At 38.1% G+C, this 26,913-nt stretch overlaps 1 protein-coding gene across 2 annotated transcripts in view; it reads right to left on the reverse strand.

Moving 5' to 3' along the window:
- The window catches only part of KHDRBS2 (KH RNA binding domain containing, signal transduction associated 2), a 482,992-nt gene that overhangs the window by 264,501 nt on the left and 191,578 nt on the right, over positions 1-26,913 (reverse strand). For both annotated transcript variants that reach the window (XM_080806642.1, XM_080806643.1), the window contains exon 4: positions 7,341-7,487. In XM_080806642.1, coding sequence (XP_080662768.1) covers positions 7,341-7,487 — 147 coding nt within the window. The remainder of the gene's footprint in view (positions 1-7,340; positions 7,488-26,913) is intronic.

Genomic DNA, 26,913 nt, shown 5'->3' on the forward strand with positions numbered 1-26,913 from the left:
CTGTCCTGATCAGAATCTAGGGTTGGGTACCTGATGTGGAGCACAGACCCCTCCCTTCTCAGGGAAAAGAGGTGCATTTTTGAAATCCCAACTGTGGATTGCTGTGCCTAGGCAGGGGGAAGGGGGGTTTCCTGGGAAGACCATGGTTTGCTAATATTTTGTTGAGGATTGCCTCTGCCTCTTCTGTCTATTTTGACACAGTCTTTTTCTTCTTTGCTGTGAAGGCTCAGTCATCCAGGTTTCAGATTTTTTTTTTTTCCCTGAGGAAATTATTCCACATGTAGTGGTAGATTTTTTTGTGTCCATAGGAGGATGTGAGCTCAGGATCTTCCTACACTGCCACCTTGAACCCCTCTTAGGAAACAAGATTTTGCTGACTCTAGAATTAACACTTTCTGTTTGATCAAAATTGCCTGATCCGTCATGCTATTGTCCATATTGTCCTTATTATCTAATCTGGTCTCTCATTTCCCATTCTCTCTTAAATCTGTCTCCATAATATTTATTTTTTAAATCTTGAAGATAGTTCTCTGGTTATTAAATTCTACACAGGCAGTGACAACACAAATTCCTAGAATCATACCTAGCATATATTTGATGTTTAGAAATATTTGTTGAATTGAATATAAATAAATCTTTTGCCTTGCATTATTTAGACCATTGATACTACTTACTTAAATTATTGACTTGGTTAAAATTATACGTTTATTTAACAGATTTTGATCATTGAGTTATTTTTCTGCTGTGATTCATTTTTTTGGTACCAAATTCTTTTTTTGTACCAAATCATTTTGTACCAAATCATGAGTCTTCTTAAGTTGCATCCAACTATAAAAGTATTTTCAGGTTAGCATTGGCATATGTCTGTTATGTATCTGTGGACAAGTGCAGGATTAGCATTCAGTAAATGTTCTGAATACAATATAAAATTTCTATTTGATCATCTATGAATTCCATTATACTAGAATCAGAAGACGTTAAGAGGTGAAGATTTTTTTAAGATATTTTTATTTTTTAAGTAATCTCTACACCCAACATGGAGCTTGAAAGCAGAACCCTGAGATCAAGAACTGCACACTCCACTAAGCTAGCCAGGTGCTCCAAGAGGTGAAGATTTTTGCCTGGAAGATCAAACCTGTATCCTTAGGAACTATAGATCTTTAAAAACACAGATAACCTTAGGAATGATGCTAAACCTTCATGTTAATGACTACATTTGGTATTCAGTTCTTGTGATTTAATGCCAGTTAATGGGAAAGAAGTAAATCATCAAGATGAAATCCAGATGGCGATAGAAACAGGAGAAAGATACTGGGCAACTAAAAAGCAATAAAAACTCCTGAAAAGAGTGGCCTTGAAGAATTCAGATCCCTGACGTCAAATGAGCCCAGAAATCATTAGTGACAAATTGTCTCTTAAAACAGAAAGGAGATGATCACATCCTGGCCCTAGATTCATAAAGTGAACATTTCATTATTTGTACTGTGAGGAGTGTAGAAAATCAAACTCAAACAGTTATCCATTTCTTCTTTTTATCTGCTTTCCAGGTTAAGCCAGTCACTAAGGTCACAAAAGTGGCTTTATCTCAACAATAATAATAAATTATATTATTACAGTGGTATTCTAATTAATTAGATAATCATTATTATTAGTTATTTTCTAAGAATAAGTAATAATTGTAATTATTTCCTAAGTCATAGGTCTGTATTATCTATTACAATGTATCAGATAAGAAGAAATGCTCAATGTGACTTGATTACAAATGTCTCCAAATACAATCAGAATATTATCCTAGTACTATAGCAATACAGGAAGCATTTCTGAGCAAGCAATAATTACATAAATACATGTGGCTTTTTGCTTAGTGCTATTAGTTACCACACCATTAGAATATGGTTAATTATGAGAAAGAAAAGAGAATCAATTGTTTTGAAGGAAGCAATCTGAGGAAACTCTTGGCAACATCTTAACAACCACAGCAATGAGGGAATGATATCCAGGTTATAGATTCTGTTTCCCTCTCTACACTGAACTTTATTTTTTTATGCTATTGTTGATCATTACCTTGCCTGTAAGATGTTGTTGCCATACATGCTGAACTCCTGCCACCTGCTCCCCAGAATATATCTGCATTCTCCACCTTGTCTATAGGTCTTGCCAATTATCATTACTTTTGCTGGCTGGTGGGTTTTTATTTAATACATTGTTTTCCCTACATATTCACTTGCAAAAAATACTCTGACCAAATTTTTACTTCTTATCAAATTATAACATGAATTTCAGGGATACGTTCTTATATTTATAATTTATATTTATTTATTTATTTATAATATATATTTATAATCTTTCAAAACTTTATAAAAATTTTTTCAGTGCATGGAAGTCTAGATATTCCATCTCCTAGACTGAAAATACTCTGCTTTTCTTTTCTATTTTCCTTGTATCTACGTCCCTGTGTGATTGCTAATAATGATCAGTGTCATTTTCCCATTTCAGAGCTAGGATTATAGTCTTTGAGGAAGAGAAGGCAAGAATGTTCTCTCTTTGCTTTCACTCTAAAGAGGAAAAGCATTTACTTTTCTCCCATAGCACACTCTTGAGAGGTTTCCTACACAGGTTTCTAATCTCAAACCTAAAATGATATAATACGCCCTAATTGCCCCATTTCAAGCATCACTGCTGTTGTCAAGACGCACATCCAATCTGATGTAGGAAAGAAACAACATAGAATGATGCATTTTTTTTCTGTGTTGAATTGTGTTAATATATTGTATTCTCTTACTAATGTACAATATACTGTATTCTATGTTGAATATTACATATATGTATATATATAAAATGCCTTTTTTTTAAGTGATGAAACCTCTAGCAATGATCATTAGAGACCTATCCTGGTATGACAAGCACTTTTCAGATTCTGTCAACTCTGATAATATTGCAGTTCTGTGTAGCATACTATGCTGAGAAAGATTCTGGGGCCATGCCAGGGCTTGGTAGAAATGAGTATTGTGATCTCTTAATTCTGTCAACAACTAACTCTTGAGCCCGTAACAAAATAATCTTTTTGTTCTCTGTGACCTAAACCTAATTTCCTGGTTGGTGTGGAAACCCATCCTTTCATCTTTTCTGTGAAAGAATTAATAAACTCACATTCAATGAGCAGAATTTTGCTAGACCCTCATAAATTCTGAGACAACGTATTATGCTTCAATCACGAGCTAATTATTAAGCATTAGTAAAACTTACTAGCTCAACCTAATTGATGGTGAGAGTTAGCCCGTAGAAATATGAAATACAGTGTCATTATTTTTAAAGTAATCTGCTGACAAGGGTTTGGAAAAAGGGAAGTTGTACTCAGGGATCCCAGGGGGTCTCATTCATAAACTACAATGTAAATGTTGTTCCCTAGCATTGTGTAAGAGGCGATCTGCACAACCATATATGGCATACTTAGTGCCTGAACTATAAGAGAAAGGAGTATTATAAAATATAATAATGATAATAATGACATTTGTTTACCCCTTTAGAGACAATAAAGGAAAGAGAAAGCCTTTACCATTATTGAAACGTATATTAGTTTAGGATTTTAAACCCTTTTTGTCATTATTTGTCAAATGATTTAATAGGCTTAATCTGTATTTGTAAGACAAATTAGCAATAAATGAAAACTTTAATAGAGAATCTGCTCTAAGTATTAGAGATTAAAAATTAGGAGAATTCAATGTATTGATGTTTTATTGACATGCCACCCCACTTGTTTTGATAAGACCGTAGTAACTGGATGGAGAGACCAGCAAGTTAGAAATTTTCTCCCTAGGTAATAATAATTCTTTTGCCCTTAACAATTCATGCAAAGTACTAAAATAGTGTTGCTTTCCAACAGCTTACAGCATTCAGACATTTCATGACATGTTGTATGTTCCAAAGTCAGCAGTCTTGAACAACTACAACCTCCAGACATAGGGCACATTGGATACATGCTGGATAAAAACTGTGACCATGGAAAGACATTCTGTTTTGTAGAGGAATTAGATGGTAGTCCTATTCTGCATTAGCTTTCTATGTCGTTCTAGCATACCTCTTACTGGCTATAATTCTTCACCTATCATATTTGTAAATTTTAATGTCCTGATATGTTAGCATTTCTGTAGACTTTAATATTGAATGTCAAAAGAAACTTGGATCACCAAGTAATTTTTCATAATAAAAAAAGAACTGGCAGTTCATGTTTGCTCCCTGTGGTTCCAGTGAAAGATGAAGTAGACAGTTGCCATCCTTTGCTTGGTGCTGAGGCAAATAAGGCTAATGGGAAAATTTTATCAAGTAGGACTTCTACTGATTGTATAATTAGCTAATACAACATTGAGAGATATCAGAATATTTATTTAGTTATCTATATACTGATTTATTGAGAGTGAAAGCATGAGTTGGGGGGTGGGCCATGGGTGGGGTGGGGCAGAGGGAGAGGGAGAGAGAATCTTCAGCAGACTCCACACCTAGCCCAACATGGGGCTTGATCTCACAACCCTGAGATCACAACATGAGCTGAAACTAAGAGTTGGAGGCTTACCTGACTGTGCCACCCAGGTGCCCCTATTTATTTTTCAAAAAGCTTATTCAGGGGCATCTGTGTGATTAAGTCAGTCTGACTCTCTAGTCTGGCTCAGGTTGAGATCTCAGGGTTGTGAGATCAAGATCCACCTTGGGCTCCAGGCTCAGTGGGAAGACTTCTTCCCTCTTTCCCCCTTTTTCCCTGCCCCCTCCACACTGGTATGCTCCCTCTCTCACCAAAATAAATAAATCTTTTAAAAAATTTTAAAAAGTGAACAAAAAAGTATTCATTCAATCACTTATTCACCCATACAAAAAATACTTATTATGTGTTCCCATGTATCTGGCATAGTTCAAAATAGGGAATCAAGCAGTAAAACTAGACAATAATGCCCACCCTCATGACATTATATTTTAGTAGGAAAACCAGCAATAAACGAATAAGTCATATATATATATGTATGTGTGTAGATATGGAACAGGTTATAAAAGCTACGAGGAAAATTAAGTAAGCAAAGAGGGCCAAAGCATGAGAAGACAGTAAACTATAGTGTTAATTAAGGGGCCAGTGATATTGAGAGCAAAATAGAATAGGCTTGTACAAATGTAGGGAGGTGACTTTAGACGGTGTGGTCAGGGAGGAATTTCCTGCATTGCTAACATGAGCAGCAACCTGAATGACAGCTGTGTCAGTATTTTGGCGAAGAATCTTTAAAGACCCTCGGTGAGAAGTGAGCCTGGAGAGTCTGGAGTGCGGGATGAGCAGAAAGGCGGCATGTCTGGAGCACAGAGAGGGAGCGGTCGGTCAGGCAGAGAGAAAAATCCCAGAGGTGGGCAGGAACAGGTTGTATGGGTCAATGTGAGATTTTCGTTTCTCATCCAGGTGGGTATATATAAAGCATCTTAATTTTGGGATACTATGCTTTCAACTTGACCCAAATAGCTGTGTTATATCTCTGCATCACTCTTGGTGCCTATGAATCTGCCATTCCATCAGTCAGACTCCCAAACAAATAATTATTGCGCCATGCACGATGCTAAGTGATGAGAATACAAGAGGCACTGCCAGCCCTGCCCTCATGGGGTCTATATTTCCGTGGAGAAGTTATACATGAAATGATTACACGTATCACAAGGTCTAGAAATAGGGGAGATGTATCACTGGCATTTATAATAAAACAGGGTTAACCTAGCCCACAACTTAGATCCAATATGTATGTAGCAATTATATAGTGTTTCATCTTACATATTTAACCTCAAGAAGTCATTCCAAGATTCTATCTATTATAACAATAAAATAGATTAAAAGCATCCATTTAAGTGTTGCTTGGTAATTTTCTATGTCCTTTCATACACATTATGCTATTTAATATTCACAATAACTGTGACAGAGGTCAATCAGTTATAGTTCTCTTCTTTTTAAAGAAGCTGAAGCTCTGAGAATTTAAATTATTTGTCTACAGGCATGAAATGAGTTAGTAATGTAGGAAGTCCTAGGCTTTTTCTACACCACCTATATCATTAGAGGCCTGATCTAAGTATAGTAAAACTGCTTACCCAAGAGCACTAGGCATTTAGTTTGGAGGCAAAAGGAAGACAGAACATAACATCCTCACGCTTATGAAATATTGGATCTATTTAGGAAGGTGTTCTGATAAGCACCAGCAAATAAACTGTGCAGAAATTCTGTGTGCATATAAAGTTAGGGAATAATCAGTGTGGTATGGGATTGCTCTATAACCTTGTCTTGACAGAAATTTTTACACTGGGTATATAAATACATTATGTGGCTAGATTTTGATGCTTTTATGTTCTGAAATTCTGTTTGTTTTTTTTTTTCCTTTTCCCATTCTCAAAATCACTGCCAATCAATGAATCTTACCCATTTCCTGAGTTTATTGCTTACTTTAGAAATCTACAGCGTTTCTTCATTGAACAGATTAATCTTAGCTACTCTCTTGCGCCTCTGCCAAAGACTTCTGCCCAGGCACTCCAGAAAACTTTACTCAGCATTCTCTTCCAATTATCTTATTCCCAGCTCTAAGTCCCAGCGCCAATTCTGTTTGAATGACCTCTTCCTAGAATGCTAAATTGTCAACTTTTATAAAAGCTTCATTCATTTAACCTTCCTCTATTTCTTAGAAAATCAGTAGAGAATTCTACCCAATATGTGGCCCTGAATTTGCTGCCTTACTAAATGTACAATCTCTGCTGCTCTCACAGAGTGCAATGAGTTTATTTTTCCAATTTTTGTTTGATGTCTACAAATGTCTGGCCCTATTAATATTGATTATTTTACATTATGTTTTATAATGAGCCTGCACCTGGCATAATGTCACATAACAGTACATTTGATATTTTCAAGTAACATCATTGTCTTGTTGCAAATATTTCATATCTAATCTCTTTCCCCCTCCCATTGTACCTGCAAATGCTTTTTCTATTAATGAAAAATTACCAAGAATACATGTCAACTACCAAGTGGTTCAGACACAAGAGAAAAGCACACTACTTCAATTACATATTTGTGTTTATGTGTCATTCGTCATATTCTTCCTGACTGTGAACTAGTGATGTACGGAGGACACTTGTCAAACCTTAGGTATGTGGCAACATGCCAGGTCCTGTGCTAATCGTTTGATGTAACCTATTTTATTTTACCTTCTTACCAACTCCACAAATAATTAGTTTGCCATATGACTCTCCATTTAAAAAGTCAGTGAAGATCAAAGGCACACTTAAAAAAAAAGTTATGAGAAACAACTTTGTGAAAAATGAAAGACACTTACGGGAACCAGGAATTTTTTAATCTCTTCCAAGGCATGACTCATTCGTGAATAAGCTTCCCCAGGTGGAGCAAACACTTCAATTAATACATGAAGTTCATCACTCAAGTGGGCATATTTGGCTTCCCCACTCTTCCTTAATTCTTCTTCCTGTGAAAGAGGTTATTTTTAGAAATACAAATCCACCCATTTTGCATTGACTTAACATTTACTGAGAATGTGACAAAAGGGCATAATCTAAGCAAATTTTCCATAAGTAGAAACCCTTTGAGAAATAAAAATCTGGTACAAGCCATTTAAAGATTTTAAAATCATTTTTGAGTGTTTGAATGATTTTTCTAAAAAGCTGGCATAATTATCATCTACAATGGATTTTAATCAGCTAAATGAAAATGCTAAACCCCTGAAAAGAAGTTACAGAAATGCCTTAAAGTTTTAGTGTACACTACTATATTGAGGAAGAAAAGGATTGCTTTTGTGTCTGATGAGTAATATTTTGCAGATAATAAACGACAGATTATCACTGTTCTTTAAGAAAACAAGACTTTCGGGCCACCTGGGTCGTTCAGTCTGTTAAGCATCTGCGTTCGGCTCAGGTCATGATCCCAGGGTTCTGGGATCGAGTTCCGCACTGGGCTTCCTGCTCGGCAGGGAGTCTGCTTCTCTCACTCTCTTTCTCTGTTCCTTTCCCCCAGCTTGTGCATGCTTTCTCTCCCTAGCTCTCTCTCAAATAAATAAAATCTTAAAAAAAAATAAAACAAGCACTTTCTAGCTATTTTTTGAGAAACAGTGTAAAGGTTACCTGTTCTCCATCAATGTATGCAAAACCAAGGCTTCTCTCCCAGCCTATGTGCCCACTGGCCCAGACTGTCATCTGCCTTCATACCTGCATTTTCTCTGTCATTCGCTGCCTCATTTTGGTCAACAGAAGTCCATTAAAGGGCTGGCAGTTAAGCATTATGTCAGCATTCATTCTGCATGAGCTATATCTCCTCAGCTTAACCAACAACATGGTACTGTTAGATCAGATTTTTTGTAGTACTATACCCAAGCGATTATTGTGGCCTGATTAATTCAGCACAGGAGCAGAGCCAATCAGTACATGATCTATATACTTTGCTTATGAGTGCCAGGTAGTTGACGCCTAACATCTCTAATCTCACAATAACCATGCACATTATTCACAACTCAGACTAGGAAACTGAGTTTAAAAAACCTCAAGTCGTTTCAGCAAAGCTGGGATTCAAACCCAGTTCATTCTGCAACCAGATTTGCATTTGTCTAAGGTCTTCATGGAAGTAAAATTCAGTTAAAATAGTAACATAATGTTAATTATGCTTTACTCTTCCTGACTCCCCTCCCCAGTAAACTTGTAGTTGTTCCACTAAATTTCAAAGGATAAAAATTGAATGACAAAATAATGTTTAGTTTTATTTGGGGACTGATTAGAAAAGTAACATGAGTAGACCTTAACTAGATAAATAAAAGCAAATTTGCTATTGATTTCTTATAAGTTAACTATATGAACCATATTAGTATGCTTAACTGATAGAAATGCCCATCATTTCAATAAATGAAGGATCCATGAAAGAGATGGAAAGGTGTGCCTGCTTTTCTGTCCATCCCCCATCTAATCAATTGTCTCCAACAGCAACACCTTTCAGCCTGGTAGTCCACTCTCCACATCCTTAAGCATACTTTCCATCTCTACCTAGGAGCTTTTACTTAAAAGTGTTTTCTTAACACCCATTTCTCAGTTTAGGGAGAAGAAGCACTTGCCTCAATGACTATGCACTTACAGAGTGTAATAAACATTTCTTTCCTCTTGGGGTTCTGCTACAAGGCAAGCTGGTCCTTATCTCTGGGGTCAGCTTCATTTGTACCTAAGTGTTCAGGTGGTTAAATCAGGATTCTTCACACTGCCTCCTTCTCCATACTTCCTGAGCTGATTTCCCACTGGTTATCAAGGGCTACTTGCTAGCCAAATTTTATAGTGTCTGCATGCTATGAGGTATGGCATTCAAATATGAATAATAATACTCATTTTAAAGGTTTTCAAATAAAATGAGCCTGACTAGATACTCTGCAGTTGGGCCGCTAGGCTGATGTACATGAATAAAATGCAGTTTGCTATTGAAAAACACATTTGCCTCTCCCCTCCCCCATCATCTTTATATAAGCAGATGAGGAAACTGAGGTCTTTGGTTATTAAGAAACTTCCTGGAGGTCACACGTGAGTCAGGATTTCAGCCAGGACCCAGTAAAGTAGGTGTCAGCAGTGATAAAGATTTTAAAGGAGAAAAGTTAACACAGCAGAAGCAATCATGAGCTACTATTGGTTATTCTCAAAAGTAAACTGCATATCTTCAAAGGTGTGTTATATTGGAACTCACATATTGGCGTAACTTTTGACAGAGCAAAAGTTCCCAGGCCTTCGCTTCTTCCTGTGAAACTTTGATAATAATAGTGAGGTCCCAGGATTTTGTGGATTTTGAGAAAAGTGAAAACATTTTGTAATCTAAAAATGCTACACATATTTCTTACAGTAATAAATATTATTTCTTACATTCTCAAGTAGTATTTTAAAATATTGCCGGGCTGTTTCAAGAGAGACCAAAATAAATGTGTCTCAAATAAGAAGAGTTTTCTTTCTGAAGCAAACATCTAAGCTGTGAGTAGCAGGAAGAGCAGGTGGTTCTTGCCTGCAGTCTTATCCAGGGATCCTGCTTCCCCCTCTCTTAACTCTAGCGGCCCCGAGGACATCATTCTCGTGTTTGTTGATGAAGGAGGCTGTCTACCATCACTTCTAAATTCTGCTCCAGGGGCCAGGGAAAGAAAATGTAGCAGCAAAAAGCTTACGTCAAGGACACATACCAGAGGTTTCATACATCATCTCTGCTCTCATCTCTTTGGTAAAAGTGTAGGCACATGGTGGCCCGATGCAATGGAAGCTATAAATGTGGTTTCAGACTGAGCAGCCATGAGACTCAGTGTGAGGGTTTCATTTATGACAGAAACAAGTGAGAATGGAGACTGGATGGCAACAAGCCATCTTTGCATCCAGTCTTCATTTAGGGCTAGTTAAAATCATACCTATTTATTAAATCTAATTTTGTGAATAGCTAGCCATTGTCTGGCAGAATGTCCAGATTTTATTGTCAAAAACAAGATTACAGGGGCGCCTGGATGGCTCAGTGGGTTAAAGCCTCTGCTTTGGGCTCAGGTCATGGTGCCAGGGTCCTGTGATCGAGCCCCGCATCGGGCTCTCTGCTCAGCGGGGAGCCTGCTTCCTCCTCTCTGTCTGCCTGCTTCTCTGCCTACTTGTGATCTCTGTCTGTCAAATAAATAAATAAAATCTTTAAAAAACAAAAAAACAAAAAACAAAACAAACAAACAAAAAAAAACCAAGAATACACCCCCAGCTGGATTGTAACATGAAGCTCCAAGTTTCGTTTGAATCTGGGCAGACACCACAGCCATCCCAAATCGCACCAGTGTCCAGAAACCAGTAAGTACATTTATAGTAATTTAATAAAATCTCATGAGGTATTTCTTAAACAAGAGTTCCAAATATATTTTGAGGGGAAAAAAGTTTATCTTTGCAGTAAATTCATTATTTGATAAGTTGATTATGAATGGGGCAGTAAGTAGTGTTTTCATGTTTCTGCCCAATTATCTTTTTGTGTGTTTTATAACAAAGATCGTAGTATCGTGGCAGGTTACACTAGTTAGAAAGGAGGACATAACAGCAAGAAAAGTAAAGAAAAAGGTTAAGAAATTAGAAATGGTAGGGGCACCAGCGTGGCTCAGTGAGTTAAGTCTCTGTCTTTGGCTCAGGACATGATCTCAGGATCCTGAGATGGAGTCCCGAAGCATGGGGCTCTCTGCTCAGTGGGGAGCCTGCTTCTCGCCAGCCCCCCCGCCCTGCCTGCCTGCCTCTCTGCCTACTTGTGATCTCTGTCTTCAAATAAATAAATAAAATCTTAAAAAAAAAAAAAAGAAATTAGAAATGGTAGAGAAAAATCTTGGGTATAAATTGACATGAACTGGTCCAAAGTTACCAGTACAGAAGACTGGTTCTCCATCTAATGAAAGCACAGAAAAGGGCACAGGGACTAAATCAAAAGAATGTAAGATGCACACAGTAGAAGGTGAATCAGTTTGACGTCATTTAGAATTCTGCTTAAAAGACTGCACATTCAGTTGATATTATTTAATCTTCCATGAAAAAGGTACATTTATTCCACTGAGGATATTTACTTTAACCGCTGACCTTCAGAACACGATTTCTGGTGTTCAGCTATTACAAAGGAATCACGAGCTAATTATTTCAAGTGCAATTATTAGCTGCTAAACATGAGAAATTCAAAACAAAGTCGTTACAAATATCGAATCTAGTTTTACATATCCCCAAACATTCTACACCCGTGTTGTACCCTAAGGTAAAATATAAGTAAAACATATCAGTTTTTTACCGGTTGTTTTACAGAGAATAGCATCGCAGGAAATAGAGTCTAATTTGAATTGCATTCGTGTGTTTAATAGTTAAAAGGATTTTAAAGAAAACTTTCTCTTAGGAATTATCACTTGTATTTTAGCTTCCACAAAAGAATGCTTCTGATTTGGAAATAATTTGACAATTAGAAAAGTTTCCTCTTAATTCAAAATAGCATGTTCATTGAAGAAAACTTGAAAAAAATCCCCCAAAGTACAAATATCTTAAAAAATATCAACAACCACACAATTTAAGACACACTATTAGCATTTTCAGTATATCTTCTTCAAGTATCTTTTTACAGTAATAGTAATGGACTTGAAATCATAATTTTAATATTGCTTCTTAGGTCATGGGTATGCAAAGTACTTTTCATAGGCTATCTAATTTTGTATGTACAACTATACTTTATGCTACATAATTTATTTCCTTCATTCTACTGATGAGGGGACTGGTACACAGAGAGAAAATTGTCCAGGATTAGAGACTATAAATCATGGAGTTGGGTTAGAACCCAGGTAATCTCACACCAGGTCTAGTGGTTAATCACACTGGTATGTACTGATATAGGTATGATAAATGTAAATAAACATTTTCTAGGTCCAGATTTCCCCATGGATGTGTCTGTCTGGTTTATGGAATATCAAGGCCAGTGGTCTCTCAGCAATTTCCTCATATTCAGTCCCAGGTAGCCCTGTGCTGTCCAGGGTATCCTACAGCAGATAACAGGTCCTTATGCACTTAGCCCATTTGATATGAATTTCTTCTCCCTTCTCCCAAAAGGTTCTGATTCCTTGGAATCTGTATGCTCATCAGTGCTGGATGAAACTATTATTTTCAAGGTTCTCACTACTCATCTCCTATTTTATGAAGCACTTTACCTAAAAATGCTAGTGATCTCATGTCACATTGTTTATGCCTAACCCTCTGTTTGGACCATCCATTCCAAATAAGGCATTTATCCAAAGTTTTTAAGGTGGAGCTCAGATTAGTTTGCACAATTTCTCATGGATGCTCACGCTGTATTCCTCAAACAAACGTACCTCATGAAGGGTCATTCTCTATTTCCTGCATAGTTTGTCCAACAGAGGGGCGGGTCTTTGGGACCCTCTGTACCCGCATTCCATTCTGGAGTAAAGACTTAAGTCAGCTTACAATTGGGTATTTCATCTTAGTTCAGATGACTCAAGGCAAATTCTCCCAAAGAGGACACGGGATTAGATGTCCCCTTATGTTGTGATCTCGAGTCCAGCCTTTTGCTCCCTGGATTTGCCAACTTTTAGCTGTAATGTAAAACTCAAAATGTCTTAAAATACCTTAGAATATCCACAGTTAAAATCATTTATGGGTGACAGAGCCTTCATTTAAAATATCAGAGGGGCACAAAGCAAAGAGGTCACATTGATAACCTCATTACAGCAACTCAAAAAATTATCATTCTCTTGTCACAAGTTCTTCCCTGCTTCATTACACAATCTTAATTTTTTTTTCTTTCCTGTGTCTAATGTTTGTATTACTCTTTCCTCCCACATGGAATTTCCTAGGAAATTTCAAATTATCACCTCTATTAGAGAGAGTAATTTAGTTATTGAGGGCTAATTCCCAAGCTTATAAGTCCAACCTTCTGGAGCTCAGTGAAATAAAGGGCATACCAGTTAATTGACCCTACTATCCTTAGAAGTCACAGTGGTGATCATCATTTGCTACTTGGAATGACCCTTCGGAATCTCTCTCTGTCTCTGTCTACCTCTCTTTTTCTCTCTCACACACACATGCAAATACAATGCTCTTTAAAATGGGACTCTAGTTAAAGAAAATGTTTCCATTTTGTTAAGAAGAGTGTTCACTTTCTTTGGGCAATTTTCTAAAAAAAATTATGTTATAAATTGCTCACAATATGATGTAAATCATGTATTCCTCCTTTAAGCTACTCCAGATTTTGGGTTATTTTGTCACTCCAGCGTCTCCTGAAAAGCACCCATTACCAGCAGAGAGAACACCTGAGTAACTCTGTTGAGGTCCCAGCCATCATTTTTTAAACACCTATGTATTCACCTAGATGTATATATGTGATATCATATATATGTTATATTTTCTTCTCTTAAATATTTAATTACAGAAGAAGTAGTCTTTACTCTCAACCACTTAACCAACTCACCACATTTGCCAAATATTTATTCCCCCATAAAATAGTTAACCGAATGTCCATGATAATCTGATTGTTTAAGATCTTACTGCCTAAACTTTATAAACCATGAGTCAGTGGTATTTGTTCCCAAACTTGTTTATACCTATTGTATTTGTTATTGTTATTGTATTTTATCATATTTTTTAAATTCCCCTTTCAACTTTTTAAAAATTATCAAAAGACTTTCAGACCAAAAACATGTAGATTAAGGGAGATTTTACTGTCTCAAAAATTGCTTCTGTAATTACATTAACTTAATTATGATTTTTGCACAGTATTTTGTTCCTAGATTATAGCATCATTATTCTATTTCATAATTTATCTTTATACACATCTGTTTCATCGTTTCCTCATCTCCCAAATTATTCTTCATATATAAGTGTATCTTATAGATTATGAGGAAGATATTCAATAAATTCTTGTTGAATTAATTACTTAGGGGTAAAAATCATGCTGCATTTTTCTTCTATCATCAAACCATATCTTCACTCTATTGCTCATGCTAAGGTTTTCTTTTCTTTTTCTTTTTCTTTTTTAAGCTTTCATTTATTTATTTGACAGAGAGAGAGGGAGAGAGAGAGACAGTGAGAGAGGGAACAGAAGCCAGGGGTGTGGGAGAAGGAGAAGCAGGTTTCCCAGAGAGCAGGGAGCCTAATGCAGGGCTCGATCGCAGGACCTTGGGAAGAAGACTGAACAGAAGGCAGGCACTTAACAACTGAGCCACCCAAGTACCCCTCATGCTAAGGTTCTCTTTAAAGGCTCAGCCATTTATTGTCCTAAAACCTTGGAATGGAGTGATCTATATTTACTAATATGACTTTATTTTTAGCTTAGGAAAATTATGTCCAAATTATTATTATATTTAGTATGTCTCTGATTAAATGAATAACAATGTATAGGTCTTATATATGTATATTCAATGATATTTTATTTTGTAAGCAAATAATTATGCAATTGCAGTTTACACCACATCAAGTATTTGTTCTGATATTACAAGCATATAGTCTGTGTAAGTGAGTAAAACAATAGAAGCTTGTAACTCAAGAGAGTATTGTGGTGTTACTCATAAACAAGTTAGAATAAGCAAATTTTTTACAACAGCCCCTCCTCTCTAGACCTTCCTTGGCTTGATAACTTATTGCATAATGGGATTGGCAGCTGGTAATCTCTACACCCAATACGGGGCTGGCTCGAACTCACAACCTCGAGATCAAGAGTCACATGCTCTTCCGAATGAGCCAGCCAGGTGCCCCAGGGATTGGCAGATGGATTAGTTCTTACTAGACCATTCCGATTTCAGGAGAATCAATAGCTATATAAGTACAGTGTTTACTCTTTGCTCCCAGAAATCAATCTCAGCAACCTTTAGCATCCAGAAAGTTCCCAATGATGCAAAACTTTACAGTAATACTTTATCGACAACTGTTATAATCTTAGAGACTGAAATAATTTTTTGTATTATTTTCTATGTATAGGAACAAATATTTCAAAAATCCTACAAACAAATACCAACCACCACTTTTCTTTTTTCTTTTCTTTCCTTTTCCTTCTTTCTTTCTTTCTTTTTAGAAGGGAAGAAAGAGAGAGAGAGAGAAAGAGAGAATCTTAAGCAGGATCCATGCTTCACTCATAAGCCCAGATCGGGGCTTGACCTCACAATCCTGAGATCATGACCTGAGCCAGAAATCAAGAGTCAGATGGTTCACCAACAGAACCAACCAGCCGCCCCCAAATGACTGCTTTTCTGTAGACACTTTTATGTAGCTCTGAGTCCAGGAAAGTGCATTGCAGCAGGACATAGAAAGCACCAAGTGTAATATCTCTTCTTGCCGTAGCTCCTCTACTAACCGCAAATTTTATCAGATATTTTGTTGTTGTGGCCTTCTTCATATGCAAAAAAAAGGAGAAAGTTACTAGAGAGGTAATTTTTAAATTGTGCTTTATGGAGCCCTGAGGGTTCCAGAAAGGTGTGTCTCATGGACCACATGGATACAAAATGAGGATTCTTTTCCATCCCACTCAACCATATCAACTCAACTTAAACCTGTTTATATATAACAGTTTGGGGTAAGAGGATATTGTTCCACAAGCTCACTAAACAAAAAATAATAGACAATGTTAGATATGATGATATTTAAGCTTTCTCACATCTTTAACATTTCATGACTCACCGTATGACTTTCCTTCACAGTTACTGTCATCCTGCTACTGAGGACTTTAGTAGTAGAATATGCCACTTTCCAAGCAGAGTATCTACTAGGATATTACTTGGAAAATTCATAATTAAAAATAGAAACTATTCGGGGCGCCTGGGTGGCTCAGTGGGTTAAAGCCTCTGCCTTCGGCTCAGGTCATGATGCCAGGGTCCTGGAATCGAGCCCCGCATCGGGCTCTCTGCTCAGCAGGGAGCCTGCTTCCTCCTCTGTCTCTGCCTGCCTCTCTGCCTACTTGTGATCTCTGTCCAATAAATAAATAAAATCTTTAAAAAAAAAAGAAAAAAAAATAGAAACTATTCATGTTACTCTTTAAGCACCTACAATGAGGCTGCTACTGTGTATTTTACACACACTATGTCATCTAATTTCATAGAACCCTTAAGGGGGTATTGGAAGAAGCTGAGGGTAATGAAAAGTGGAAAAAAAAAAAAAAAAAGATTTTGGAGTCAGAAATATCTCAATTTGAATTAATAGCCCTGATACTTATTATCTATAATGTAGAAGAAAGGTACTATATTTTTTTGAGATTGGGTTTCTTCATCTACAAAATAAGGAAACTCTAAGTCTCTCATGTAAAGATGAAATGAGATAACGGACATAAATCCCGAGTACAGTGTCTGGCACATTATAAACCCTCAGAAAAAGTTAAATATTTTTTTCTCAGAGAAGCTAAGTAACTTGGTTGCAATTATTCAGTGAATAAGAGATTTGAATTTAGCAGGCCTAACTCTAAAGTGCACTCTTATGTTAATGGGTGTTTTTAATGAACATTAAATTCACTTGAAAAAATATAATTATAAAAGTTTCAAATTAACTGTTGGTTCGATGTAAGCAAGAGTACATCGGTTGAATGCTGGTTTACCTATTAAGTTAATTTAAATGTGTAACTTTAAGAGAATGTATATTTGAAAATTACTCTAAACCAAAGAGCTCACATGTCTTAGAAAGATAAGGAAAAATTAACATCACCCTGTGTACTTCCTTGAATTTTAACTTTCAAATGACTCACAAATTTATTGTCTACAGTATGTCACATGGATCATATACCATTGAAAGACCATATATCATGACAGGTAACAGACCAGGTTCTGCTCATGCCAGGTCTTCCTTTTGGAAGAGCTCTTCCTAATTGGAAGAGCTTATCCCAGCTCTTTCAATTAATGGCGTAAAACATGGGCAAGTGACCTTACTACTTCAGCTTTTGAATTCCTCCTTATAAAATGAAGATAGTAATAAAATAATAACCACTAATCAAATATGACTATCACTAAATATCATTATGCTAAATATCCAGAATTCAAAACAATATTCAAAATTCTAAATAAATTGAGAGGGTTGACATATTGGAAAATCCCAATTATTCTCCCAGGAGTAGTTCTTTCAGTGACAGGAATAAAAAAAAAAAAAAAAGTTGAAAACATATGATATAGAGCACATGCAAGTTTTATGCTGTGGTTTTCACTTTAGCAATTATTTTTGTCATATTTTATCCTCAGAGTTATAATTTACTAGAGTGCTTTTTGCAGGCTTTTTCTTCTTAATGCCTCAGGGAACTTTCTTTTAACATAAATCTTCTTTAGAAATAAATAAGTCTATTGTCTGCACAGCTTTCTCCATCAAGAAGTTCAAATAAACACACATTTATTATTTATACCTTGGCTTGAATAGGATTTGTCTGAATTGTCAATTTAAAAGCATTTTTAAGTACACATATGTGGAAATTCTTTTATGCCAGTACAAATTAGTGGTCCAAAAATTTATCCACACAAAGTGTTTTTATACAAATGGATGCACATAAATACATGGTAGAGAAGCAATGGCTTGATCCTGAAGAGAAACTCAGGTTTTTGTCAGTTTGTCACTTGCAAATTCCTGCCTCCTCGAATTCAAAGTGGCAAGAGCTCTTCCAGGTTATAGCTCTCCCTAGTCAGCTGTGGGGAGGGAATCTTTTCTCTCCACGCCCATTCTAACACCACCTAGTTTCATGAAGGGTGAAGTACCAGAAATAGTGGAACCAAAGACGATATTTTCTAAAGCAGGTCAGGATTTTAAAACCATAGAATTGGATAGTGCCAGAATATTCATTGCAGTTGAGTTTGGTAGTTGAGTGTTTACTAGAGGGTATGAACCTCAATTCAAGACAATCAAATCATACATTCTATATTACATCAAGAATGGTCTAACTTCTCAAACTAGAAGGTGTGTTGATTGAAACAGTGAGTGGAGTGTCTAGATACAATAAAAGGACTCTTTCACTATTCAAGAAAAAGAAAGTCATCGGTCTTGACCAAATGGTCAAGGTCTTCGTCCTGAATTAACATATGAAAGACTCGTATCCCCTCATTTTATTTAAAAGTCACTTGCTTAGTAATTAAGATCCTCACAAACATTTGTGGGAATAGAACAATTTGGGAACACAATTTTCTAAATATGCTTCTCTAGCCTCTTCTTTTCCATATCCAGCTGGATGTAAATGGGCTCCATTCAGGTTCAGTGGAGGGAATTGAGAAGGGGAAGTGAATGCACTTGGAAAACAGTGTTGGAGCCCTGTGGAGAGAAACAGATAAAGGGAGTAGATCCTGGGAAGAGTCTGTCCTCAGAGATCTGTGCACTTCGTGGGGAAAGGACATGGGAGTGTCAAGGTTCTCCCTGACCTCAGGAGCTGAGAAGCAACCAAAAAGCCTGCCTTGCCTTTGAGGCTAGGAGAAATCAAGAAAACTGGGATCAGAGGCCCACTAGGGTGGGAATCCCTGTGTCTTCCACTCACTGTTTAAAGAATGTCAGCAGTAATTGATTTCAACAACCATATCTAAGCTGACAAATAAAAATAGCATACAATACTAGCAGCCATAGACAAGAAAATCAGGCAGAACATCTCAACATATGCCATTTGAACACATGCCAATTGAATGGCAGGAGGAGAAAGATGAATACTTGAGTAAACACATTTTAGGAAGCAGTGAAGGAGATAAAATGCAGACACAAAAATTTTATGGTTTTAAAAGATGTGACTTCTAAGGTAAGAACAAATGCAAATTAAAAATAAAAGACTTTTTGGGGTTCCTGGGTGGCTCAGTGGGTTGAGCCTCTGTCTTCACCGTGGGTCATGGTCTCAGGGTCCTAGTGATGAAGTTTTAGAATGTAAGTAGGTTTGGTGGGGTAGAGTCCAGAGCCAATAATCAAGAAAGAATTCTTGAGACATCTTTGGTGCAAATGGTGATTTATTAAAGCACGGGGTCTGGACCTGTGGGCAGAAAGAGCTGCTGCCCCTGTGTTGTGAGGGGTGGCAGGTTATATATGATGGGGTTGGGGAGGTAAGGAAAAGGGAGGTTTCAATAGAACTTTCATTTGCTAAAGAGGACCTACAAGAATCTGCATACCAGAGGCCTTACCATTGTCAAGGTCATTTTTTCCCTTTTTAGCAAGCTATTAACATTAAGATAGTTGTGAGATTCCCAAAGAATGTCACATATGTCCCACCCAGGAGTGGGGGTGGAGGAAGGTTGCAGGGTGTCAGCTTTTGCTTTGTCCTCAGCCAGTCTTCTGTTCCCTCATCACTAGGATTGGGCCCAGCATCAGGCTCTCTGCTCTCCTACCTAGCACCGTCCCCCCACCCCCAATCTCTGCCTGTCTCTCAGCCTACTTGTGATCTCTCTTTCTGTCAAATAAATAAATAAAATCTTTAAAAAAACTTTTAAAAAAGGCATTTAAGAGGCTGGCTTTTCCCTGTTGAAAATAAGAGATTTCCTTCCCTCCTTTTTCTCATAGCACTTACTTTAGAAAACTTGTGATTGTAACTCCTCTTCTCTTTGAAATGGACATAAATCCTTTTGAAGCCCAGATAGGCCTATTGTTAACTTTATTACCTAGAAGTTGATTTCTCAAGGACTTGGAGCCATTTCTTTGAAATGTAAGCATCATGATAGATAACACCATCTTCTCCCAGTTTCTGTGGGACTTTGAAGCCAAACTTCCTTCGGTGCCTTGCTCCAAGGTGCTCAATTAACTCCCATCATGAAGATGTAGTAAGTTTATTTTTCCCTGGGATGAAGCTGACTGGCTAACACTAATCACCCCAAGAACCACATAAAGAGGGATGAACTCTATGACAAAGGGTCCTTTCAAGACTTCTTACTTGAGGAGGAGTTATTGTTTATGTTGAGAACAAGTATGTAATGGTTTGTATCTACTTGGATACATGAAAGAGTGATTTTTCCTTCTATCTTTGCAGTCTCTCAGTGGATTGCCCGTGATGTCCACTGCATTGTGGCTTAATGCTTATTCAATAATGAAAGTACTTTCTTTACTGCTTCTGTGGAAAGGATTTCTGGCCTGGGAGAAGATTTTGCTTTAATTATATTTCCCCATCACCCACTGAAATACTAACCGATGCCCATATCCTCCTGTTACCTTCCCGCATCCAGTATTTATTCATCTTTTTGCCAGAAGGCTTGCTCTGGACAGAAGGGATAGCCCCACTTACGTATTTAGCAGGGAAGAAATGGCACGGAATTAACCCCCTCTAGGAGCAGCTTTCAACTAGTGACTAGGAGAGTTGGCTTCTAAAGAATCAAGCTTGCTTTATCCTTAGACAAGGCAATCTGTATGTTCTCTTAGAGTACCTCAATGGAATAAGCTCACAGGTTGAACTTGTTTGAGACTGCACGTTATACAGATTTCTTCCATGTTCTTATTTTACTTCCTCGCTCCTCTATGAGGATTCCCAGAGACATCTCTTTCCAAATAAATATCTGGTAACTAAATCTTGACACACTATCTTTTCTAGGGGAATTCAAACCAAAATAACAATTCAGCACATTCCATAAAAGAGAGAGAGGGTGATTGAACTCGGAATTTGGGTCCAAAAAGATTAAATGCCAAAAAAGTGAATGAATAGATAAAGATCATGAAGGAAAAACAGAAATGGAGGACAGATCCAGGAAAGCTACTAGGTTAATTAGCAGGAATTCCGCAAGGAGAAAGCAGAACACAAGGAAGGGCAAAAACAAATAAATAATAGATGTAAATTTTCATAGTTTAAAGATGATGAAGGCTCACCTAATTCTATCCTGGATTGAAAAGAAAAAGACCTACATCTAAGGAGTACATTGAAGTAAAACCCTTGAACTTTAATGAAAACAAAAGTAAGCAAACAAACAAAAACTCTTAAAGCCTTTAGAACTAGTTTTACAAAGGGGAAAAATATGATTGGCAGTAGACTTCTCATTTATAAAATTTTGATTTTAGAAATAAGGACATGTTTGTCCATAACTCAAGGTTATATGGTAACCTTGCCCTGTGTTAAGTGTTTCATATACATAATTTTATTTACTACTCCAGAAATGAGAGTATTCAATAACCCTCTCCAACACTGAGAGAAGATATGACTGCAGAGTTCCCAGGGCCATGGATGCTCATGATTTAATAAGGTGATAATTATTATTTTAAATATTCTGCTATAAATTATGGCACTTCTTATGCTTTTCCAAGAAATACAATGTTTAGACTACCTGGAATTAAGTCCACTGAAAGATTATCATTAATGCAAAAAGGCAAGACTTAGTTTCAAGAGGACTCATTAGTCTAGAATTGGACTTAAAAAGTTCCGAATATAGGGCGCCTGGGCGGCTCAGTGCGTTAAGCCTCTGCCTTCAACTCAGGTCATGGTCTCAAGGTCCTGGGATCCAGCCCTGTGTCAGGCTCTCTGCTCAGTGGGGATCCTGCTTCCCCCTCTCTCTCTGCCTGCCTCTCTGCTTACTTGTGATCTCTCTCTCTTTCTGTCAAATACATAAATAAAATCTTTTAAAAAAACAAATATATAAATAAAAGTTCTGAATATATGCCAATTAAATCAATAAGCAAGGGGCGACTGGATGGTTAAGTGTCTGCCTTTGGCTCAGATCATGATCCTGGGGTCCTGGGATCAAGCCCCACATTGGGCTCCATGCTTAGTGAGGAGTCTGCTTCTGCCTTTCCCTTTGCCCCTCCCTCACCTCCCTGCTTATGTTCTCTGTTCTCTCTTGTTCTATCTCTCTCTCTCTCTCAAATAAATAAAATATATTTTTTAAAAAGAGCAATAAGTGAAACAAAAGTTGTTTGGTGAGAACATGGGTAAAGATGGAGAATATTTCATAAATCACGTTATTCAGCATGCTGACTCTCAGCGTACCTATATTCTGTTTTCCATTTCAAGAAGAGGCATTCTTAAAGATAAAAAGGCTTACTGAAGCCCAAGACTGGCATCATTTGAATTCGGAATGGGGCCCAGGAGGAAAGGTGTGCTGAAAAGAAGCCCAAGAATCAATGAAGAAGTGAAGACAACTAGTGAGTGAGGCAAGGGGACCTCGGCAAAGCCATCTTTACCCAGCAAGATATTGCCAGAGTTGCTTCCAAGCCTCATGACCCTGAAAGGACAAGTCATCACCACGAACCAGTACGGAGAACCAAATACTAGGGTAGCCTAGTTGGCAGGGAGCAACAGGCCAACTGCTTGGTTCTCCAAGAAAATTTAGGGATGGACATCTTGTGCAACCAGATGTGTCTGTAGAGGATACGACAAAGAGATACCAAAACAGTTTTGACCTAGGATGCTGGAGCGACTACAGCCAGAGAAGAGAAAAAAAGAATGACAACAAAAAGGCCATAAAAGTTGCTGAAGAAGTTCCCGCGGAGCTGCACAGACGTTGCCCACTGGAAATGCAATGGCAGCAGACGGATCAATTTGGCCTTTGAAGATATGCTATGGAAGGCTTTACTTTGAACAAATGCATTATGCTGTTCATCAAGCAACCAGACTAAGAAGCAAACACCATTAGGACCCATAAAGTGGCTAACCACTGACTAGAATATACCTGGTATCAGTGTGAAAGGGCATCCAAATTTACAGCATAGATTCAAGGTCAATAAATGCCACAACAGAACAATAATTATTGTTGCCACTTTTAGCTTTCAGAAGAAAGGGTTTCCAGATCATATTAGTTCCTGCTTACAACCTTCTGCTGATACCCTAGTTACCTAAAATTCAACAATTGCAACAAGGCATTGCAGAACTTTCTAATTGGGCACTGGCTTAGCTCATCAGTTTCATCTTCGGGCATCCTTTTTGCAGACATTATTTCCCAATCACTAAAAAACCCTCCTCACCTTTCTCTGAAATCATCATCCTCTTTAAAAGCCCTGTGGACCTGCGTTTTTCTTGCAAGGTTCAGGTCAGACTCCACACAACCAGCAATGCAGAGACGATTCGATGCTCCACAGATTCTCAACAGTAACATCTCAATGATATTATATCGTAAATATTTGGTATTATATTACTAATATTGGCTGAATCCCCCATCAGAATATTTTGATCCGTGGATCTTTTAAACACGGAGTATGTTTTTCTGTAGGCATCTCTGTGTGTGTGTGTGTGTGTGTGTGTGTATGAGAGAGAGAGAGACAGAGAGAGATAGGAGGGGCGTGGGTAGATGAGGGCAGCATATACTTAATGTTAGGTCGGCGGCCCTGGGAATGCAGGAGGAACAATAAAATGGCTGCCAGACCGCCATCTTCCCCCTACCCAGGACTTTCCCGGCAGAAGGACATCTGTCAAGGACATGTCACCTTGAGTAAACGGAAACTTACATGAGAAACAGAAACCAGCCACTTTGGGACTTTCCAACCCCCAACCTCTAACCTTACCAAATATGGTTATGAGCCCCCACCCTGCCTTGGCCCAATAAAAGCTCACTCAATCCCTTCCCAGGCGCGACTTCCCCCGACTCTCCTCTCCTGAGTCACAGGGTGCCTTTAATAAACCTTTCCTTGCGCCCATGCCTATCTCGCTTGGTGTCGTGGGTATCTTGTCTGTAAAACCTTACACTTAAGTGATGCTTCTTAGATCCTACTAAATCTTAATAAGATATATAATCTCTGTATACTTTTGTATTAATTGCTTTTAATCAAATGAACACTTAAGCTTTCTGTTGCACAGATAACAAATACTTCCCAGGGGGAATGGGGGACAGGAATTTGATCTTCTGGATATTGTGATATCTTATCACATGATCATTTTCCCGTTCTGTCCTTCACTCTGTCTTAGAAAAATATAATTTGATAATGTCTCAGAGGAAAGTGGTAGTGAGTGAATGCTAATTTTATAAACATTTTCTTCTGAAGAGTTCATCTCTACTTTGTATTACAGGTGGACGGAATGTTCTATCAGAGCTGGAAAATACAAATCCAGCACCAGAGACACCCAAAACATGTAAGGGTTAGAGCACACGGGAGGAAGGGTGTCCTCACACCCTTCCGTAACTAACTTTCAAGCATGATTGTTTACCAAGAATCTGAACTCGGACATGTGATACTGTTGCAGAAAATCCGAGGTGACTGAGGAAACCCAAATGGCACACAGAGAGATGGGAGAACACAGCTTTATTAACGCCAGGGGGCTCAGTGGGATCGTTCCCAAAGACTGAGCACCGGACAGGGTTAGGAGTGAGTTTTTATGGTTACAGGCAATGGGGATGGTAACAGGGTGTTTTCGAGGTCTCTCAAGGTCCAGACGCTTTCCCAGTCTCTCAAAGCCAAAGGGTCCTTTCACTTGGACTTGGAAGTATAATCTATGTGGAGGTATGTCAGGAGAGTGCTAAATCACCTAGGGGGCTGTTTCTCTTTCTTTTCTTATTCAAACAGGACTGGGCAGCTGGTCTTTTTCTTCTGTCTCAGCAGTAGCAATGACTTGTTATCTTATCTCAGTCAAATGGGATGGCTATTTGGTCTTTCCTAGGCCTTAGCTGGAGCAAAGGGGAGCCAGGGACAGAAAGGGGCTGGAGCCGGGAGTCTCTATCCACCTCAATACCGAAGCCACTACAAAATTTCCCTTGTGTATGGCAAAGCCCTACTGCAATTTTTTTTTCCTTAAAATTTGTGAAATCACCTTTTTTTTGGGAGAAAATGTATGAAAGGAAGAGCTATGGATCTGGAGTGGGCGCCTCTAAACACTTTTTATTTGCTGGTGCATCTCTTGTCTCATTTCACCCAGAAAAGATCTTTTCCAGGAGAGGAACTCCTCTCTTACTAATACTTACGAGTGTTATTTTCATGTCATTATCTGAAAATCTTTCATCACCACCTACCTATGTTTAAATGAGGTTTAGATTCAGTCTTGTGTCACCCTATCGCAGCAAACATCTTTGGATGCTGCATAAACAGAAGTTAAAAGTGGAATCATAGTAGTTTAAAGAATGAGGGTTTGTCCTATAACACTGATAAGATAATATATAGAAAAATATTAAGAGACTTTGTGAAGTTTTAATCCAGTGTCTTCTTAGTGATGTGGGAAACAGAGGCAGAAGAAAAATTATTGAATTTTCTTATCCACTGACAAGCTCTTGACGAGGGCGGGATGACATTCCTCTAGGGACTCAACTACCTCCACCTGGAGGCTTTGCTAAGGGCAAAGGGCAATCCTAGCCTGACCAACCCCTAACCCCAACCAGGATCCTGTAAGTCTACTTTAACAATTCCTATGGAAACTTTATCTCTAAACCCTCCAAGATGCATGTTGACAAACATTCCCAGGCATGTGGCCCACTGATACACGTCTAAAGGGTCCCACACAAGGTTTTATTACCGTTAATGAATAACCTTTTTCCCAACAACAGCTAGCTCCTCAAGGTCCTGGAAATCTTCCTTCCAAAATTCCTTAGAGACTTACATCATCCCTAATCCCTTCCCAAGTTGCAGGCATATAATGGACCACTCCTCACAGCCCTGGGGCAGCAGCTTTTTCTGCTCATGGGTCCTGTCCCCGTGCTTCAATAAACCACCGTTTTGCACCAAAGATGTCTCAAGAATTCTTTCTTGGTCATCAGCTCTGGACCTCACCCCACCGAACCTCACTTCTATTCTAAGACTTCATCATTAGCATGGCCCTCCTCCTGCCACTGCTACTCCAATAGTACATGTGTCCCTGGTGGTGACACTTAGCAATGATAGATACATCTGGAGAACACAGGTCAAGGATGGGAGGGCTATAATTGCCCTCCAGTCCTCCAACCACAAAAAACCACATGCATCATTTTCTGTATATATTCAATTGTCTTGCTGCCCTGGTGCTGACATTGCTACTTAAACTCTGCGGAGGCGGGGAGGGGTGGTGGTGGTGGTGGTGGTAGGAGTGGGGTAGGAGCGGGGAGGAGAACATACATTGACTATCCACAATGTACTGGAAGTATACTAGGGATTCATTCACCTAAGATCTATTTAAACCTCACAATGGGTTAACATTATCTGCATTTTGACTTTTAAGGAAACAAAGGATTCTTTGAATACTTTGAATAAGCCAGACAAAATCTAAGAGAATGAACTGACTCAAACATTTGGCTCAATGGTAACTGTTAAGCCCACACTGATAATCCTATCTTATCCCATATCACAACAAGAAGTAAGGCAAGCCTGAGGCTGGATTCTGAGCTGCGGGGATATTTTGCTGTTTACCTCACAGCCTGTTACTGGAGGAACAAGCTGGTGGGAAGGCAATAGCTTTCAGGAAACGAGAAACTTCTTAGCGTGCTGCAGGAAAATTACCAGGTAAGTTACAAGTTCCCACTCTGAGCGTTCCCAAGAATATTAATAAGACCTTCTAATAAGGAATTCTAATGAGGCCTTAATTTTCAAGAATTCTTAATTCTG

The sequence above is a fragment of the Martes martes genome (genome assembly GCF_963455335.1).
Source record: "Martes martes genome assembly, chromosome: 6".
NCBI lineage: Eukaryota > Metazoa > Chordata > Mammalia > Carnivora > Mustelidae > Martes > Martes martes.